This window comes from Phalacrocorax carbo, chromosome 2, assembly GCF_963921805.1.
Source record: "Phalacrocorax carbo chromosome 2, bPhaCar2.1, whole genome shotgun sequence".
NCBI classification, from domain to species: Eukaryota; Metazoa; Chordata; class Aves; order Suliformes; family Phalacrocoracidae; genus Phalacrocorax; species Phalacrocorax carbo.
In genome coordinates, this window is record NC_087514.1 from 52,978,078 (window position 1) to 52,999,058 (window position 20,981).

General features: G+C 41.2%; 1 protein-coding gene across 1 annotated transcript in view; it reads right to left on the minus strand.

Annotated features, from left to right (window-relative positions):
• Nucleotides 1-1,357: 1,357 nt before the first annotated feature.
• COLEC12 (collectin subfamily member 12) overlaps nucleotides 1,358-20,981 on the minus strand; it is a 101,419-nt gene continuing 81,795 nt past the window's right edge. The window contains exons 4-10 of the mRNA XM_064442915.1: nucleotides 14,934-15,032; nucleotides 11,366-12,412; nucleotides 9,443-9,931; nucleotides 8,842-8,978; nucleotides 7,954-8,063; nucleotides 6,094-6,239; nucleotides 1,358-4,845 (exon numbers count right to left, since the gene is read on the minus strand). Coding sequence (XP_064298985.1) covers nucleotides 4,826-4,845; nucleotides 6,094-6,239; nucleotides 7,954-8,063; nucleotides 8,842-8,978; nucleotides 9,443-9,931; nucleotides 11,366-12,412; nucleotides 14,934-15,032 — 2,048 coding nt within the window. The 3' untranslated portion in view covers nucleotides 1,358-4,825. The remainder of the gene's footprint in view (nucleotides 4,846-6,093; nucleotides 6,240-7,953; nucleotides 8,064-8,841; nucleotides 8,979-9,442; nucleotides 9,932-11,365; nucleotides 12,413-14,933; nucleotides 15,033-20,981) is intronic.

A 20,981-nucleotide genomic window follows, 5' to 3' on the forward strand; every position in this document is an offset into this window, starting at 1 on the left:
TTTGGAATGTTACACTGAGTTTATTTTGAAGAAGAAATCAAAGAATGTTTTTTTTTCATCTCTGAGCCAGATGGAAAGAAAAAACAAATGTATTCCACCCTAACAAAGAAAACACATGACAACTTTCAAAAATTTTTTTAGCCAAGATTTTTTTTTTCTTTTTTTCATTTTACTAAACAGCATGGAAAAAGTGAGGTGGAGATGGTGAATGAACAAACAGCCTCTGGTTTTAGGAAGGCCCAGTTTCTGGGGAACAAGGGTTTTGTCCATGAGACACTGTGTTTTCCCACCTATAGATACCCAAACTACCTCTGAGTGAGTGTGGGTAAGCACTGGGAGCCTACAGCTGCCTCCTCCCCCCGCTCCTGCCCAGGCCCTGGGAGGAGTGGGGTGTCCCAGAGGGGAAGAATGGCAGGCATGGGTGGCCGTCCCACTGCCCATCCCTCAGCAGGATGAGCCCCGATGCCTGCACGGGGCAGCGCAGAGCCTGCTCAGGGGCATGTGGCCGTTTGTGGAGGAGCAAACATCTCCAGGGTGCACAGAGACACCCGCAGAAGTGAGAGGGGAAAAAAGCAAAGCAAGTCTGGAGGCCGGGGCAGGAGACATTTTGTTCCTTTTGGATGCTACATCTGCGCGAGCTGCTGTGCTTTTAACCAAGGAAGCTGCACTGGGGAAAAGTGGTTTTGTTTTCTCACACATGGATTGACTCGGCTGCTTTTCCCCTACTCACTGCGGAGCAGTTTCCCCTGACAGCCAGCAGCCACCCTCTGACCAGCTCCTCTCCTTGCCAGCGATCAGAGACCAGTTCCTGCTACTTGCTAAAAACAGAGGAGCTACTTGCCAGGAACAGAAAATTAAAAGAGGAGGTCAGCCATCTGAGAGAGAGAGAAATAACAAGATCAGATTAGCCATTATAAACAGCTGATTTAAGCTAGACACAATAATGGTTAATCTAGAGACCAAACCTGCTCTACCTGAGTCAAGACACCCTTCACTTGGGAGCCCACCTGAGGTGCTTTTTGTGCTTCTGCTAGGACAGTGCAGGAGGGAATTCTTGCTTCTTAAGACCTTCTTAGAGGTCTTGTTCAGCTCAGACCTTTAAAACCAAGTTTCTAGCACCTAGATTCTGCAAGAGCAATACACTAAAACTGCAATTAAGGGATAAAATAGCCACGGCCATGCTTAGAACTGGGACGGTGTAAGTGAGAAGAAAAGCTTTAATGAAAATAATTTAAATAATTTTCATCAGTTTGATTTTTAATAACTAAGAATTCTTCTGGCTCCACATCTCTCCGATCTCCACATCTCTCTTGGTTGCACAAGCACACACAGAAAAAACAACATTGACTTCCATGTCTCAGCTTAGTGCTTCCTTTATTGGAACATTTGCAGTTATTATTTATAGACATCAAAGGGGATGAGAGTTTCAGATTTATATGCTCTAATCAGCTGAAGGTGTTTCCAAATAAATTAATGAAAGAATTCAGAAATGACATTAAGAAATCCAGTGCTGGATGTAAATTGCAATGACTTTGCACTCTCTCTGCCTTCCCCTCCCCTTCCTGCAACAGTCCCAGTGCTTGCCAGGGTATTTGAACTTGCATTTAGTTTGATGTAAAACAAGAAAAAGAATGATGGAAATGTGTACTCAATATGCCAAGTTACAGTATTTGTGCATAAGGAAAGCCAAAACTCAAGCTGGGACAAAATGATTTCCTATCACTTAAAACTTTCCATACAACCTGCGTTATCACTCAAATCATACAGAAAGCAGATCTAATGGGGATGTTTTCCAGACCCTGTGTGGCAGCTCTGACTTTCATGACAATTTCTTGGCCCTCTCTGGTGTCCTGCTTGCATCCCTTGCCAATCTCCTTTCTGTGACGAGTTCCTGAGCTGTCTTAACACTCTCCCAATCCTCCCAGTGATTTCAATCTTTGTTGCCATTTGACACCTCCATTTCCCTCCTGCAGGAATACTGGGTCAGAAAGGTAGTCTGTCTCAGCCCACCTGGCTGCTCAGGCCAGATTTTAAGGATGACTGAACACACCAAGCATGCAACTGCAGCATCCCTCTCCAGCCAGTATTGACTAACAGCTACAGTCTTTCCTTCAAACGTGTGAACAGAGAGCTTGAGCCCAGGCACATTTCGCTTCTCAGTTAAAGGTGGAAGTTTAAAGCATTATTATAGAGAATTACAACCCGGCACTGAAATTCACTTGAAATGACTATTTAATTCGTAAACGCGCTGCATCCTTAAGCTGTCCTAGTTCAATGCCCGAAGTTTAGCATAGCTGCTGTGCTAGTTTTCAACGAGCTAAGCAGCTATCACTGATAAACACCATTTCTGTAACCTTGTGCAGGCATTAAGTGCAGTTATATCTATTGATCACCACTGCACAGAAAACCTCTTTAGAGGGAGTGGAGGAAACTAGATGACTTTTGGCTCATCTCATCGTGATATGTACCATCACTCTATTACTGAAGGAAGAGAAGGATGAAATCAGGGCAAGGAAACAGTACAGCTGGGGCTTACACAGAGGTTTCTCATGAATTTCTTTTGTGGACAGAAGTCTATCACATCAGGAAAAAGCAGGAAGAACATCATTTAATGTAGCAGATGCTCAGAATGGGCTTATTTCTCCTAAATAAGCCATAATTCAAAACAAAGTTAGCTGTGCTTCTAACTCAGTGTGACTCCACAAAGCTCCACTCACCAGGGTTTGTGAGGCTCTCTGGGCATACAAAGTAGTAGTTTTCTGCCTCATTCTCCAAAAATAGCAGTTTAACATTATCTCCACAGACACTTTGTAAATATATATGTAAACACTACAGTGTGTATCTACACACAACACCTAGGCACAGCATGAGAGGGTGTGTACGGCAGAATCCTGTTGTATTCAAAACCTAAGGAAAAAGCCAAAGGAAAAGTCTCAGGAAATCCAAAATGTCTGGAGAAAAGCTCTGCCTCCAAGATGGCGGCACGTGGTTTCTGCAGCTGCAACACACAGACCTTTCGCTTTTAATTAAACACATGTGATTTTCATGCTGTTCCTGTCTCATATCTAATACATACCACAGGACAGAGTCCCAAAAGTAACATTTTGTGTATTTTCTTCAAGCAAAGTATAGTTAAAATTAAAAAGCCACACCCCCGAATGAACACTGGAGGGAGTGTGGGATGTAGGAAAGCAGCAAGTTTTAACTGATTGGTCTTAGGAGCAATATTTGAAAATCTGAAGTACAAAATCTTGCCTCTTTCCAACAGAGCTGGAGTATTTCAACAAACTTATCTGCATTCAGCCAAGGTAAACTGCAGGTCAGAAGGCAACAGAAAAACAACCCTCCTTCCCAAGGAGGCAAACCAACTTCCTTCGTGGTATAGTGTGTGGCCATTCAGAGTATAAAAATTGGGAACTGAAACCATGATTTCTGCTAATGAAATTTAACTGGTTGCTAATTTTTAAAATTCCTGATAAGCAGCACTACTGCCTAGACAACAGCTCATGGGACTGTGGAGGAAACTGGCTGGGTGATGATATCATCTGATCAGCCACACTGCTTTCTGTTTTGAAGCATATTTTATTTCCTAGTTTGTTTGGGAGAGAAGTACTGGTCCAAGAAAACAGAGAGATCGATTTACAAAGCACTTTGGAGAAGTGCAAGTTGATTAGACTCTTCTGAGTATAGCATGTTTTTCTTACCAAGTTTTGAAATCTCTCTTAAAAAGAAACATATTTCAGTGTGTGCAGCTCCTTTGATTCTGTTTTCATAAAATCCTTCATCTGCCTTGCAACGTGGGTAGCACCTACTGGGGTAGAATTCCTCACAAGAATGGAGAAGAAATGAAAACATTTCAGAGCCATTTTAAAAACTCGGAGGTTTACTTCTGTGGCCCTTTCTCATGAGCAGAAGGAAGGCAGGAGGGCAGGAAAGCAGGCAGGCTGGAAAGAAGGCAGGCAGGCAGGTAAGCAGGAGGGAAGGAAGGAAGGAAGGAAAAGCTTTTATTAACATGGTCTTTGCATAGTACCCTGATGGAACACTGGCTGTGATCAGAGCTATAACGAGTATCTAGTCCTTAGTCAACTTAATTGTTACACACTCAGACTGGACTGCATATAATAAAGAAAACACTACCTAAAATCTGCTTTTAAAAGTTATTTAACCAGAACAAATCATCTGGGAAAGTACAAATATTTCTAACTGGAAAAATATTTCTCTATAGCTGAGCTAGGCCTGACAGCAAACCTTAATGAATTATTAGTACCTTTATTGTTTTCTTTGGCCCCTGTGCACTATATTTGTAAAAAACGTCAGTAAAAAAAGAGAACAATTGTAAAAAGCAAATATTTTGTACAAAAATACAAAGTTTTAAAAGCTCTTAAAAGTATATTCCATATTATTGATAAGAGTTGGACTATATATATATATTTATATAAAATCTATATATTTGTGTATCTGTATAATTTTCCTACATTTGGGATTTTAGCAAATGAAACATACTGTTTACACAGTTGCTTTATATGTTTTTCTATATGAGTGGCCAACAGTCTTACTCAGATTGACAGAATGTCTTTTCTCAGAAGACACAAGTTGCTTATGTATGTGGTTACTGGTTGGGAAGAAAATCTATAACAGAAGAAGTCCAATGGTATTTCCTGATGCTGTGGGTTGATAGGCCTCAAATAATTGCAGGATGCTGGAGAAGAGTTGCTGCTGAATTCCTTTATGCATTTAAACCAGTTTTCAGTGCTTGTTTTTTCTGAGGATTTTCTTCTTTAAGTAAATTTCCATAGTATGTAGGTAACTGTAAAGTCACAGCCTATTACACTCCAAATGCTTGCCCTACAGTATGAGAAAAAAAATAATTTAAAAAGCCTGCAAAGATTAAATGTATTTCCAAAAAGAAAACTTGAAGAGATCAAGGTATGTTAAAACTTTAAATGGACTCATATTTAGATCCAGTAAGTCCTGGAGGATAAATATTTGTAAACCATGAAGTTTTCCTAAAATAACAAATATATGTAGGAAAATGAGGGCAAATTACATTGCTACTTACACATGGCCTTCACGCTGGACACCCAGAGTTATACACACAGAAAGCTTATTCAGCACTTTGTTTTCCTTTGTTTTAGGGGGGCATTTTTTTTGTGGATGGGATGTTATTTTGCCTCTAGCTGACATTTCCATCTGCCGTCACTGAAATTCAGCCTACACATTCACAGCTGGAGCAGCCAGGCAGCCGTGGCAAAGCAAGGTTTAACTAGGTTGTATGGAGGAGATAATGTTCTGGGCAGAGCCCCACCATGAACACAAATACCACCTAGCTTTGTGATGATGGGGCTGGGCTCTAAGCATCCATGTGAATCACCTGCCCTCTGCCTTTGCAGAAATGCCTGTGGAATCAGGAAGAGATGCCCCATGGCAATCACCTGGGTAACTGGTTGGCCACACTGGGAGTTTATGAGTCCTTCACTCCAGCTGCAACAGATGAGTTGCTTATGGCCTGTAGACCCAGCCTCTTAGCCCTGTGGGACATCTCCTGGCAGCAGTGGGAATTTTAAGACCTCCTTAGCGGTCACCAAGTGCCTCCTGTTGCACAAACTCTCAAAACAGAGTCCTTCTGGTTTTCAAAGGCTGGTCCCTGAGCCATCCTAAGGCCAGCCTTCCCCCATGCATGGCCATTGAATCTATAACACCAGCTTCTAGCGTGGCCATGGTCTGGAGCACGCGTGCCAAATCACACTTGAAATTTTAGGCACATTGGAAGTCTACAGGAGATGGTAAAGATGCAGAGCATCTATGCCTACAGCCAGCTTGAAGGCTGCTCTTTTCTTGTCATGTAAAAGCACAAGGGCATGAGATTTATTGCAATAAATCCAGCATCCACATCCTGCAGAGCATTAGAAAAGCCCATATTGGGCTGGCTCTCAGCAGAAGTGCTCCAAGCATGATTCCCCCTCTTCTTCAACAAGGCACGATCACGGCATCTAGCCTTATGCCCGGATTTTCTCCCCCCTAGTTGTGGAAAACTTACTTGATTTTTGCCTGCAAGGGGTAGAGTGAAATAATCAAACCAAGTGCCTTGCTTACCTTTGTCCATGTCTTTTTCACAAATGAAATTGTTAACATCTTCACAGTAGAAGTCATTCCAGAGCCCAGCATAGATTAATCCGGCGCAATCTTCCCCTGGCCCATGCCCATGGCTCCAGTTATCAGGTTGCCCAGTTTTCCAGTTTCTTTCCCCCAAAAAGCAAGAGATATGATTGCACAACACAGCACACATGACAGTTTTTCACAAGAAATTAACAAAAACATCATGAGATCTGTTCTGAACGGGAAATACACGTTGAAACAAACAATACATGACTCTTGCTGAAAATGGAAAACAGATGTATTACAGAGAAGGGAATCTATTCGGCCTCAGGCTGCCAAAACGCAGAGACCTAAAATTAGACCGATGAACTTTATTTTAGTTTCTGAATATACATGCACATACAGTGGGAGTGTTCCATGCTCCATGTGCCTTGGTCCAATCTTGCAAAGCCTGCGCACTGCGTTCCTGCCGGCAGATGGAATGAGAAGAGCCGCAGGCTCACAAGTGTTACCCAGCGTGGCAGCACCCTGCCACGGCTCACTGTGAAGGCACTCAGCCCTTTGACCGCACCAAGGCAGGCCTCTCAGGAGGCACAGCAAAGATTTATCTGTTTTTCGGACCCTTATTTGGATGGGAAGCGAATTTTTGGACCTACAAGGAATGTACAAAGTATATATACACACATGTATCTTTTCAGATCATTAGGTTTGATGGTGAAACTTAACACAGCATGTAAAAAGCTTGCAGCAAGTGTTTCTTCATCCTTGTTTTTGTTTAACAAGTGAGAAACGCCTCCAACCTCCAGACTTAAAAGCTCCATTTTCCTGAAGAAACAGGTTTTTGAAAGGAGCTTGTGATTGCTGGCTGATATGGTCCATGCTCAGCTAAAAAACACGTCTGCCTGACACAGAGCGTCTGACCAGACACCTGGAGGACACACAGCCTTCCAGGAGTAAGGATTTTGAAAATCAGTAACTGACAGCTCTGAGGTTATGACAGGGCACCTAAAACCATGGTGTAGTGGAAACCTATTGAAAGCAGTGGCTAAAGTGGCAATCAGTCACAGTGCTGCCATAAAGAGAAAGAAAGATGAAAATGGGCAGGGAGAAAAAGGGAAAAATATTATGGCTCATTTGAAATACATCTGACTTTTTCCATGTTTCTCATAAAAATGAACACCAATGAGATCACAGCTAATCATTTCATAACATCTGACTGACTGTAGCCTGTTTTTCTGGAGCACAGCATGCTCAGCTCTATAAACTCTTTAGTCCACTCCTCAGTATTAAAAATTTGGGTGGTTGGAATCTGTTCTATTTAGGACAAATTAGGTGTAGCCCTAGGGTTCCTGGAGAGCTGCCAATTCAGTTCTCAGCTGGCCAAAGCTTAGACACCCTCATTTCATGCTTTTTCCTTATGTTTAATGCTTTCCACTTGGATTTGGGTTTTATCTAAAGGCTGGTCATTTTTTTTATCAGAGCAAGCACTCTATTTATAGCCAGTTGTAATGCAAATAAGGAAAATTAAAACCAAGACAGCAAAACTGTCTGTGCTTTCCATCTCAACTTTGTAATAAAAGTCAGGAGCAAATGTTTTGGCAAGAAACACTGTGCTATGTAGTTCTGTGATTCTTTCATTCAACATTAAGTTTTCTTCCTGGCAAGGAAAGAAAGCCTTGCGCATGGAGAAGGGAGAGAGAAAAAAGAAGTTCAACATCACCCTCAGTAACGAATTGTTTCACTGGCATCTACAACCCTCTGGATCGGTTGGATAATTTCTAGATGTTGCTTTTAGAAGTGTCAGCAAGAATGGTACCATCTGCACAAAATAAACACCATTGTTTTTTATTTACGTACGAGTAAACTGGTAAGGATCCATCCAGCCATCTCCATTCATTTTCCTTCTCTGAATCCGTTAGTCCAATCCAGAAGCTGCCTTTCCCAAAAATCTGCCTTTTTATCCATTGCTGTGGAAGAAAGATCTTAGTCCATAACAAGGAAACACAACCCTCCTTGGAGCCAATAAGCTACTCTGTTTTCATGAGCATTTTTGTTATCAGAATAGGAAGGTCCAGAGAAATTTTTCTAAGCTGAAGATATGTTTCAGGAGTTCACCTTGTGGCCCCTCACCCACACTAGAATCCATCACAGTGTTTGCATGTGAGGTAGAGAGCTAGGCATAAAAATTAGGTTAACATAAAGTCACAGCCAACATCTTATAGATACAAACTGAAAAAAAAACCCAGAAAGGAAGCAGTTGTATCTTGATGTCCCCTCTGCTATGTAGCCAACAAATAATTATGTTGACAGTAGTAAAAGTATAGATAGATTCACAGGTAGATTAAAAATACTTCTGGGTCACAGTAGTCTTACACTGCATGTGTTAACTCAGATGATTTAAAATTAGATTATATTCACTGCAAAAAATACATTTTGTATAATATGCAAGGCATAATGGACTCCATCTTTAAAGGTTCAAAACTCCTACAATTCTTGCTAGCCTTTCTGACTGCTCTGTGCCCACCACCTCTAGGGTCAGCACCAGCTCTGCTCACACTTTCCTTCTGCACCTGGAGAAGCTGCTGAGCAGGCAGAGGGTGGACAAAATGCTAACTGGAGTCAATCACTGTGTCTACTTCACTATATGAATTCATGATGTTCTCAGCTTCCCACTTGCCTTGTGGCTTCCACATGTTAAATAACGTCAAACTCTCTCCTTGAAAAACAGAAAGAGAAGGTAATTACCTGCTCCTCTTTGTTGTTTATGATAACCAAGCTTGATGCCTTTTCTTCACAGAATAACTTTGCCTCTTCAAAAATTTCTCTTTCAATTGAAAAGTAGTAGCACTTTTCTGTATAGTTCTTCCAATGAGGAGAACAACCTGTGATGCGAATTTTTTGTGTTAAGCCAGATGCTGATAACTCAATGTGTCAGTGGTAATTTTCTGCAAAGGACCGATAATAAGTGGAGGATCCCATACTCATCTACAGCACCCTGCCACCTAAAGAACTTACATACAGTTTGGGAATTTACTTATTAGGATTTACTATTTACTATTAGGATCCTGACTCCGTGAAATCAAGGCTATACTGTGTGGTCAAGGGGATTATTTATTACTCATAATACTGCCGCCTTTTCTTTAGCCATAAACATTAACTTAAATCAGTTTCAGGTCATCAGGAGGAAGACCAACAGGTATCACTTCATGTAACTCTTTGTGATAAATCCCAGAGATTTAGTCTAAGGTAACAGAGGTTATTTGAACCAATAACTGAGTGGTGAGCACCCTCTGCTACATATATTTGTATCTCAGTAAAAGATGCACGCGGTGTGTTGAGAGCTTACCATTAGCCTCGGGCACTGATGTAGGTTCACTTTGTAGTGCCATTGGCATCCCTGGACCTGGTGGCCCTGGTGGGCCAGGTGGGCCCTTTGGTCCAGGCAGCCCAGGGATTCCAGGTAGCCCAGGTAGTCCTCGAGGTCCTGGTACCCCTGGCTCTCCCACAGTTCCTTGCAAGCCTTGAAACCCTGGTGGACCTTGTGGCCCAGGTGGACCATCTTTGCCTTGTGGACCTGGTGGGCCTGGGTCTCCGCTTGGTCCAGGCAGGCCCGTCTTGCCAGGAGAACCTCTTTGACCTTTGGAGCCAGGCGATCCTCTTGAACCTTTCCCTCCTTTTTCTCCTGGTGGCCCAGTTGGCCCAGGTGGGCCCTTTTCCCCTGCAGGTCCTGGTGGCCCGGGCTCTCCTTTCTCTCCTTTTTGTCCTTTTAGGCCAGCGGGGCCAAGAGGACCTTGAGGGCCTCTGTCACCTTTAGGTCCCCTTGGACCAGGAGGGCCTGAAACAATGTAAGCACGCAGAGTGGGGATACAGACAGAAAACAAAACAAAAATCCCACGTGGGGTCTTTGTTTAATATACCTCAGACAAGCAATGCTGAATATTCAGCACTGTGAAAACCAGGCTAACAGCTACTTCGAGCAGAGCTTGTAAAAGTATGTCTGCTTCTCAGGCACTATATACCATTGCTCTTTTTTCAGCCTCCATGAAATACAGGATACAGAGGAAGATAATCTGGTACACCTTGTCCTGTGAACTGGATAGTGACACCATGCCTCAGGTCAGCCGACGTGGCAGTCCCTGCAAGACACACTCTGTGCTGTTGATGCATGTGGTCTTGTGTGTTGATGCTCCCATTCCCTTAATTTACTACACTCCCTTTTCCATCTATCCCCATGTGTCCGCTCTTAGGCTATAGGACTCTCTCCTGCAATGACCCTATTTGCTGCTCTGTCAATAATGGGTTATCAAAAAGAGACAAAATGATGGATAGCAAGCAATAGGCCAATTGTGGGAAAGACCAGAAGTACTAGTTGCTAACTGGCTGACTATAACAGGAAAGAGAACAATACCCATGACAGGAAATGGTAATATTGTGACAGCGATAAACAAAATAATTTTGGATTCTGATCATGGATGAGCAAATGCCTTGCCAAGGTTGTGTCCCCCCCACCCCTCCCCCCACCCCCCCAATCTACATAATTTAAACTCCTCCAGAGATAAATTCCTAAACTGAAGTAATTTAGACCTGGTTGAAATGAGAAAGGTTAAGGTTACTGACATATAATCTTGGCTCTAATTCAGCCTTAGTTTATTTGGAGCAATGGATTTATATTTGTAATTATAGAGTTTTAGGCCTGACTGGTTCACATCAGGTTGGAAATATGAGTGTTCTTTTCATTTGGGATAACACTTGGCTGGGAGAAACCTCCTAAACTTGATGCTGTTTATTTCTGGAGAAAATAAAATATCCCAGGATTAAAAACTAAGCAAAGTAGGATGTTTTCTGGCAGACTAACAACTGGCTTAAAGTGAAATAGCAACTTGTTTTTCAGCAAGGGTGGACCTTTCTGGGAATAGTCCAACGTATATTTTTTAGCCATTTCCTCCTTAGCAGGGATTGGTTTCTTGAGGTTCCACACCTTCACTAGCTTATTTTAGAAACTAAATCAAAAGCAGATCCAGTCAGTCACTCAGAATAAAATTTTGCTAAGTCAGAACCTTCTTTCATAACATCCCCATTCTAGGTATGTAGAGAAGGCATAGGAAAATTAGTACGGAATACTCAAGCTACATTTACATTTCCAAAATTTTTGATTAGATAATGGAAAACTGTACCATCATGCACTAACTAACTTTCACAGAACTAAAGAAATAATGCAAGCAGGAATTCAGCACAGACCATTACGGTCATCATCATAGAAGCTGCATACCTTGTAGGATAGTGAAGTTCTTGATGAGCTGGCCATGTTTGGAATCTACCAGCTTCATTTCCTCCATGATTACCGACAAATTGGCAACTTCAACATCTAACCTTGACCTCATCAAATCCTGTTGCATCTTAAGAGATGCAGAGTCTAAGCGAATATTGGCTAGTGTGCTGTTCATAAAAATCAGCTCATCTGAATGTTTACTTAAGGTGTCTGTACAAGTTGTCCTGACCTCATTGAGATTGCTAGTCAGTGTCCGTAGATGATGAGCAGTGTAGCTGATGTTGCTAATGATATTGACTATATCCGTTTCGAAGACCTGGAACCTCTCTTCTAGCTGGTTGAATTTGGCAGAAGTTCTGTTTTCATATTCTTTATGCTGTTCCTGGAGATCCTTTAGGTTTTGTTCATTGGCTTGGGCAACTGTAGTGATATTCTCCATTTGCCCACTGAAGGAGCTGAGCTGATTGTTCATGTCTTCAAGTGTATCATTGTTAGCTTTTGCCAATGCTGAGTTGTTGGCGGCCAAAGTCTGTAAATTTTGTACTTTCTCCTTAAGCCAGTCAGTGTCCTTCCGGGCTTGAAGGACGACCTGCTGCAGATTTTGAAAGTCATTCTTGATTCTTAGAATAGCCAAGCTTGTATCTTCCATTGACTTCTGCAGGACACTGATAAGATTTCTTTGCTGTATTTGTGTCAGGTTTAAGTTGTTCAGGTTCATGATGACCACATTATGAGAATGCACTTGGTTTTGCAAGTTTGTTTGAATATTACTTGTGTCTTGTTGAAGATTGTTGATATAACCTGTATATGCCTGAAGAGTCTTATTGACACTGATGATCATGAAAGAGTTACTATCTAAGGCACTTTTCATTTGGCTCTGCCTATCATCCAATACATTTCCAGACTCTTGCAGCTTCTCCAGTGTATCTTTGTTTCTGGTAGTTTTCTCTGCAATGTCATGAAGCTGCTGACGAAGAGTGAGAATGTCAGATCTGAAGCTAGACAGTTCAGTGTTAGTATTCATGGCTTTTTGTCCAGCCTGGTCATCTGTTGTACAGGAAAAAGATTGAAAGGGTTTAGGATGAATTTTTTAAAACACAGTATAAAAAACCACAGTCTATTTTAAGTACATTCAGGTTGCCAAAATGTTCTGTCAATAGAACTCCTATCTATTCCAGAAAAGAGAAACCATTAAGGAGAGTTTTGCCACTAGGCAGAGGAAAAATCAAAGAGATGAAGACCTTGTGTCTTGTTGAGGAGGACAAAATGGTGATTCTGTTGTTATATGCAGGGAAAACTACTGTTAGAAACTGATGAATATACAGAGTTAAGTAGTGCTTGTATCTCAATCAAAAGTGAACGGTAAGCAGAATTCAAAATACTAAAGAGATATCAGTAAGTTTATGTTTTGAAGTTACAACTGGCTATTGCTGAAAGCTCAGAGGTACGTTTTAGCTATTCATATCTTCTTTGTCTTTCTCCTGGCAGGTGGAATATCTTCACTGTGATTTAGTACATATTGTTTCATTTTTTAAAACCTTGTGTTTAGTTTTTAAAATGTTCTAATACCTATTTTAAAACAATCTGGGTTAGAGACAAAAGCTTTGCCAGCAGGCTACTCCAGATATGACAGGATATGATGTATTTCTGTTTCTTCTCTAAAATACTTCTATTGCTTTTAATGACACTTATTTTGCTGTTATTGTTTCCTCATGTTCTTTGTTTCAGGAAGACAAAACCTTTAATCTTAGAGGAACATCTCTGCTTGTGCTTATGCTGCCCTACAATATACTTCTGGGAGCTTGCCTGAGTATGATTAAGCTTTTGAGGCTGCCCAGCTCATCAGCCAGGACATAGAAACCAAGGAAATAAGTCAACACTTTTGGGGAAGATTCCCTTTCTTGACCTCAATCACTTCCCTCTCCTGCACAGTCCATGTATTTTTGTCCTCATCTAAATGTAGCTATATTTACGAATTATGCAGCCTGAAGTCCATAATTTCAGATGACTCCAAGAGAGGTCAGAATGGTTTTCATAAACTACACTGAATACAGCTGCGTATGGAGCTTTTTTTCTGGGATGTCTGAATGAGTCATGATGATGAACATGAAATGGTGTCTTGCGAGACTTCAATCTGAAGTGTTTATGGAGTCTTTTGTGGATGGACATCTTCCTGAGCACAGTTCCTCTCCCTGTCACTTGTCTCACTCCAAGATCTTCTCAGCTATGACTCTCTGTTTACCTCTTGATTATAGCTCAAATTATATCGTTTTCCTCACACAGCTCTGACAACTGCCAGGTCCACACACAGCTAATCCCTGAAGGTCTGTCTTTCATTCACCACATGCTGTTATCCTTCTGGCCCTTCAGCAGTTCTCTTACCTTTATGCCTCCCACACACATTGCCCCATAACTTGTTTAACTTCCTCCATGGCAAGTCCACTTAAATGGGAACTGATGGTCCTGATCATCTCACTGGCCATCCATCCAGCAGCATGTAAAAATGCGTGGGCATGAATGAATCAAAGGTGCTCCAAGTTGTGAAAATTTAATCAGCATAATATAATAACCCAAATATAACCCAAAAGGTTGCATGTGCTTTAAGGTGTAACATTTGCTTCTGTATATGTATCAGTAAAAGTACAGGAAACTGAATTTCCTCATGCCTTTGTACTAAATGCAGTGTGCAGTTAATTCAGAATCCAGCTATTTTTTTGAGGGGAAAAGGTTCTAAAAATTTATGATCAAGCTGCAAAAAAAGTCCTTTTTCCAAGAAATATAAGCCTCAATACATGGTTTTTGATGCTAAGCAAAATTTATTTCAAGAAGCAAATGCATATATTAATATTTATATAAAAGCTAATTATATGAATGATAAGCCTATGTATATAAAATTTGATAATAAACACCTCTGCTACCTTTCCAGACAAGGAAGAAAGGTAGAAATGTACACTTAGTGAGTAGAATCCTTTTCCATGAACTTTTTACGTCTTTGTGCAAACTGAGAACTTTGATAGCACTTGGGAGACCTGAACTCATAATAACCTTGTGTCCTGTATTCCCTGAGATGATTAAGAAACATTTTATGGAAGTAATCAACTTGCCTCAGACATAAGAGTTTTGAACAGCTGATTATTTGTGCATCCCTTAAAGTGGCCTTCAGCTTTGAATCTTAATTGCTAAAACAGCAGCAAGATGACTGAGTGACAGATTTTCATTTTATGTAGAATCTTGTGTGCTGTGGAACAGTTTCTGCTATGTTTTACATCTCTACCTCAAAGAATACTCTCTCCTGAGGACAACCCTTAAGTGTCTGTTTATTTTAGTATATATGATTTCAGAGTGACTTCAGTGGGAACTGTAAATATTGAAGTATGCTTAAAATGCTGTCCTAAGTAGAGCTGGTCTTAACTATGTTTAAGTGCTTTCCCAAGTACTTGAGAAACTGGAATAGAAGAGCTGAATCTTGTCATAGCCAGAGATTTTTCAGACAAATTTCCTGCTGCTATCTGCCAGGAGAACACCCCAAAGCCATAATAAAAAGGGGCTTCGCTTGCGTGTAGATTACCTAATTTCTTCAGGTCACTCTCCACCTCTGTGAGCTTTTCTGTATATCTTCTGTGGGACGTTTCCAGGCCACCTGTCACATTGTCCATTTTTTCTACAACTAGGGGAAAGAGAACAGTATGTTAAGGAAAGAAAAAAAGTGAAATTATGAAAAATGTCTAGTGAACAATAAAGCAAACCAAAAAACCACCACTACTATCAAACAAAAAATGAAACTACCTTAAAATTGCCTTGCCTTCCACTACACTCTGCTGTTGCTCTGTGAAATGTTGGAAGGATGAGCTCCTATCTGCTGGTGGAACCCAATATTCTTGCAGTTCTTCAGTCTGCCAACAGTCCCCAAACTTTTCTTTGCCCATGAGCAATCCCCCTCCTGAATGAGGAAATCCCTCTTTGTGGGTTTTCCTCATGAATCAAGTCCTTTTCTTTTAACAGTATTTCCATGCTCCAAGCACAGTGGTGTGTGGCAAAGACAGACTGCTAAAGGCTTAGATGCATGAGAGAAGACTTCCTTTTATTTTGCTATGAGCCATTTCTCCTTAAAAGAACATTTTTTGTTCCTGTGCCTTTTAATCATTAAAAAAGGCCACCTGGATAGCAACTTTGGACTGAGATAACGATTTTAAGATACACTTAGTAAATGTTTTGGGAATCAACTTTTAAACATCTTGATAATGGTACAGATCACTTAAAATGGTCTTGAAACCATTCTGCCTCATTAAGATTGAAAGGATGGTCATTCAGCAGCTGCAGATTTATGGCTGATGCGCTCTTATTTTGTAATGTCTGAGTCATTTTCTTGTCACAGAGACAATCTGATTATTTGATGGAATTGATATGGAAAGGGAAAAAGCAGAGCAACAAATAAAGAGCCTGGGGTGGCTTCCAGTGGCAAAAATGTGAAATGCTTGCAAGGTTAGACGCAGCCTTCAGCGTCCACACCAAACCTTATCTAATAGGCTTTTGCATTCAAGCCACAACCAGGGGCAGAAATTTCTTCTCATCATGAGATTGTTTAGCCCTTTTGCTACACTTGGAGCAGAATGGATCTGAACCACCCATAGGAGAGGCTACACAAGTTATTGTGCCAGCTCCCTTTTCAAACAGAAGAAATGAGGTGCTTCCCATGTCTTGAGATAGTAAAGCCAATTCTGTAAACCTCTGTGGGGTAGGGGTACCGCTAATTCTTTCTTTCTGCAGCTAGGAAAGAGCCTCATAGAAGTTGTTGCTATGTAAAGATTTGGTTTGTTACTAGAAGTGGAACTTTAGAGGATCTCTTGCTGCTCATAAGCAACCACGAGAATCCCAGACCTTTAAAGTGTAGCCCTCCAAGTGCTCCTTCTATATTAAGTTTTGCCCTTGTTTTTCTGACTTGGTACCACAGTTACGCAGCAGGCTTTTATTGCTTCCCCAAAACCAAGAGGAGAAAAAGCAGACCAAGATTATCTCTGGTGCAACTGCACTGAGGTGAATGGAGTTACAGCACAGAAAAAAATCTCAATGTTTTCAGAGAGACCAGACAGCCTTTGGTGAAGTACCTGCCTGCTCCTTTCTATACTGCTAACAAGCCAGAAAAACAGAGACTCTACTGTGTGTGCAAAGACAGAGTCAGAGCGTGGCTTTCTGTATTCGAGATGGTGGTAGATTGGTTGCTAAATACCAGATCCAGGCTACAATAATGGCTTTCCCTTTTCAGGGGGACCATTGTTCAATACCTCCTGCATTTCCCCCTCCCCAATATAGCACTAATTTTTCACTGGTTCTTCTGCCCTTTGAAGTTACTTGTCAAAATGCTGTATGCCATTTTTTCCTAAATGAAGGCAGAGTTGATTCTCTGTCCTGCCCAACTGTCTTCCGGGCTGGAGCCCAGATCAGGAAAGGTCCTTCAGTTACTTCTGACACTCCACTGATGCATATATACACCTACACATCACATGCAATGAGCATGGGGACCATACCTGGCTTTTCCTTCTGGCTAGCTCTAGGCAGCTCCCTGTTCAGTTTGTGGTGGTCTGCTTTGTTTATGGAAAGTCACTGTGGAGGACATGGCTCACTCTGGGCACTTAGAGAGGACCTCATGAAAGCATCTGGATTTAAAAAGCAGGCCTATTCCAAGTGTTTCTGCTAGACCTGTGCTTTGGCTAGCAACGTCACATCACCTATGGGTCTTGTTAATTCATATTTAGTGTAATATTCACCTGTTTTCTCCAGTTATGTGATACACTTGGAGCTGGCAAATGAATATATATTGTCAATAATGAAAGGAACATGTAGTTTATTCCTTTTGCTGTTCAAATGAATGCCACTTTGTACTTCAGATCTGAAGTTTGTAAAACTAAGATTTTGTACTATCCTGTTACAAGAAGGATGTTTTCACAGCTAAATGAAATCTAACACTGGATACCTGGGTTAAAATATTCCCCTGAAGAGTCCAAAGCAAATGAAAATAGTAGAAATCCTATCAATATGCAGTAGCCTGTACTGCCAGTTAGATGAGATTGGATGGAATTAAAGATACAACAGCATATGGTATCTTCATTGCAGAAAGCAAAAAAAAAAACCCCACCCCGCACTAAAAAAACAAAGCTGGTCTGTACCTATGGACTTTTTTTGTGTGGAACACCCCAAAAAATTGTTGAAGCAGGACTTTAATCAGAAGCCTTTTGGGTATTATTGACAATTGGCTGTGATATGTGGGGAAGACTCTGCCTGGACTGTGGCTGAAAGATCACTAATGAGCACTGTTAAAAGGTCTTTCAGTCCCCAGCTGCTTGCCTCCTACAGAAAGTAATAGCTTTTAGTTCTAGCATGTAACTGGATTGGGAGGGCTGACATGACACTTAGCTGAAAGATGCTAGTTTAGAGAGGCTGGAAAGAGAAGGCTGCTTTCAAATACACAAGGTATTGATTTTTGACACTAAACTGGTGATGACTTACCCAGATTAACTGATGCAAAGTGCAGAATTAGCTATATCAGGCAAACCTTTTCCTTTATTTTAATTGTTTCCCCTCAGGGGAGAACAAGTAGAGACCTGTGGCCAAAGTAGGTTTTGTTGCTCTTGCTGTCAAAAGGGGTCATATGGACAGATGTCCTATTATTGGAATGCCTTTCCTTCCCTTCCAGTAGCTCCCACCACCATCTCTGGATGGAGCCTTAAGTGGTAGGTGAGCATGTGGACCACTCTCAGGAGTGGAACTCAATCTCTGGGGAGTTTCCCAGGCTTGAGCAGCTACTTCCCATCTTCTCCAGAAAAAGAGAGAGGCAAAACAGGCAGAACAGCCATAATACCCCTTATGAAGGCCACTCTGCTGCTCCCAACAGTCTGCTGCTCTCAAAATGCAAAGCGCGTCTATGCCTTAAGCTTGCTTTTGGATAGCTTCGCCTTAATTCTCAGCTTGGTCAGATTTCTTTAAATTGTCATCTCACTTTCTGACAAGGTCATTGTGGAAAATGTGGTAAAGACCTTGCAAAAGGAGGCAAAATTTCAAGTAGATGCTGACTGGAACAGTGATGACTCTCTGCACCTGAGCCACTGTTTCAGAAGCAGTGACAAAGTGTGCCATCTCACCAGGGTGTGTTGGCCCTAGGTAATGACAGGCAAACCCTGTCTGGGAGACAGATAAAATATGTAGATGAAAGTCACAGTGGGCATTAGTCAAGGAACTTAAAAAAAAGGACCAACCAGAGAATGAGAACTACCAGAAATTCAAGCTGACAGCATGCTAGCTTCCCTCACTGGAGTGAGTCACAGGAAGATCATTCACCTTCAGTAGGCGAATCCAACACTGGCTGGTGCAGGAAAAATTATAACTTTGTATTTTGCATTTAGTTTAAGAAAGTATGCATAAAAAATTAGATTGCTTTATTATGTTTTTAACAATAATTTAATATGTCTTCCTAAAGCAAACTAATATAAAGTTTGGGTTGTTATTCCTTAATGACCTTGATGTTTAATTCATGTTTTGGTTTCAGGTTTCTCCAACCTACTATGTAATTTTTACCACCAGTTTGGAGGTTTGTTCTGTGTTGATCTTGCCTCCCATTGAGTTATTTTTTTGCCTGCCATATTTAACCCACTGATTAGTAGTTTTAGCATTTTAAATCACAAAGGATATCTAAATACCACGTAGGAAATGAAAGTTTTAAAAGTAGTTTTGGGCTTTATAAACATAAGTGTGGGAGGCAAATTTAATGGAAACTTAGCTAAAAGACTGAAAGAATCCCTGATGCCAGCAGAATTCCTTCTTTCAGTGTAATATTGCAATAAAAAAGACAAGCCAAACTCTGATGCAGAGAGGAGAGTTCAAGAGCTCTATAAAATTTTATTTTGACTTTTGTTCTTCCTTTAAGGCCTAATTCCTTCCCAACGATCAAAAATATTGCAGTAATTCCTTTGAATATGTACCGTCAGCTGGGGTTTTGTCTAACTCATGTTTCCCCTGCAAATTAGTGCTTAGGCACTGTGGAGATGAAGCTCTTAAGCTGCAGGTACAAAAGGCAAAATGAATGCCTGACACATGACCATTTGCTGCTTTGCATTACAGAAGGGATACCGTGGACTTAACAGGACTTTTGCCCAGTGTATGCCTCTTTCCCTTGGCATTCAGGTAGAGCAGCCACCAAGTTGGTGAGCGGAGGAGCAGTGGTCACCAAGATATCTTAAGGACTGTGAGCAAGATGTGCATTACCTACCTTCCTATAATCTCCCCCCCCCTTTTTTTTTTATTTTTGTGGGAGAGGAAATTCTTTTGTCCTTGACCCAGATAGATGTGGCTTGGTACTGCTATGACAGGAAGACTAGTCCCTGGTCAGGCACCAATGACTACTCAGTACAAGAAGGAGGTTTAGAGATGAGTGTAGCAAAGGTGGGGCCTCAAGATGAGAGCAAAGCCTGGGGAAAAGACAACGCTAGAGGCCCCCATGGAGAAAGAAGCCTGAAAACTGTGGATTGAAATGAGGAAGAGAAACTCCCTCTCCGAAAGGGATCTTTTGGAGTTTCCTTATTGCTGTTGCTTCCTACACACACACAAACAAACATTTGCCGAAGCAAGATATAGACCAATGGTCCCTCCAACTTGATACACTGCTTCTGATGCCAAGTGAGGTCTGAGTCTTCTGGTGAGCCCCAGAACTGACAGCCTTGTATAAAACTCTCTTGAGGAAAATTCTGCTAAACCCCAGGAATTTTGTGGCTGGGTTATAGTGTGGAAGGATCCCATCCTCATCTGCTCTACAGCAGATCTCTGCAGATTTATACCTGCAAAAGGCCTAGTTTGTCCTCCCCTACTCCATATAACCAAATGATCTTATCTTTATAGTTCAAGAACAAGTTTTTGAATCCTGGAAAGTTTTTTTTTTCTCAGAATCTAACTTCATGACTAGTGACACATTCTTCAGGAGAATATCTGACCAATTATATATATACTGCATTTCTTTACATTTGATTTTAATTTGCCACATTCCGTCTGCTTTATCACGAAAAAGGAATACCTATGTGTCTCTATCTGTCCTTCACATTCTCTCATCTCCCTGGCTAAATCTTCCATCTAAACCAAGCAGTTTTAATTTTCTTCCCACTCAAAACTGTACCAAATCCTCTTAAATAAGTATTTATCCCTTTCTATTTCTACAATTTCCTTTTCTTTCACTGGCAAAGGACCAGAGGTGATGTCAGCTCCGCTACGAGTGCAGCTGTTGGCAGCACAGGATGCACTGCATGCTATTCACATGAATATTCACCCAGCTTCTTGGAGGGGTTTTGAAGCTACTCAGAGCCATACTCAAGCAGACAGTTTAAAGCTAGCTTGGTTTTCTTTGCAACATGCTGCAATGTCCTGTTATAATAACCACAATGATGTTACTTTCTTCTTCATACTAGAAATGCACATCTTGTTTATTTAACTTATTATAGCTGTGACTGCACAAGCAGACACATCAATAAGAATGCCTAAGTGGCTAATTAGTGCTGAGGATGTATGGGAATTTTAAGCTGTACTTTCCAATGTGTGCAAATGACATTTTCTCCATTGTTGCGCTACCCAACTACCA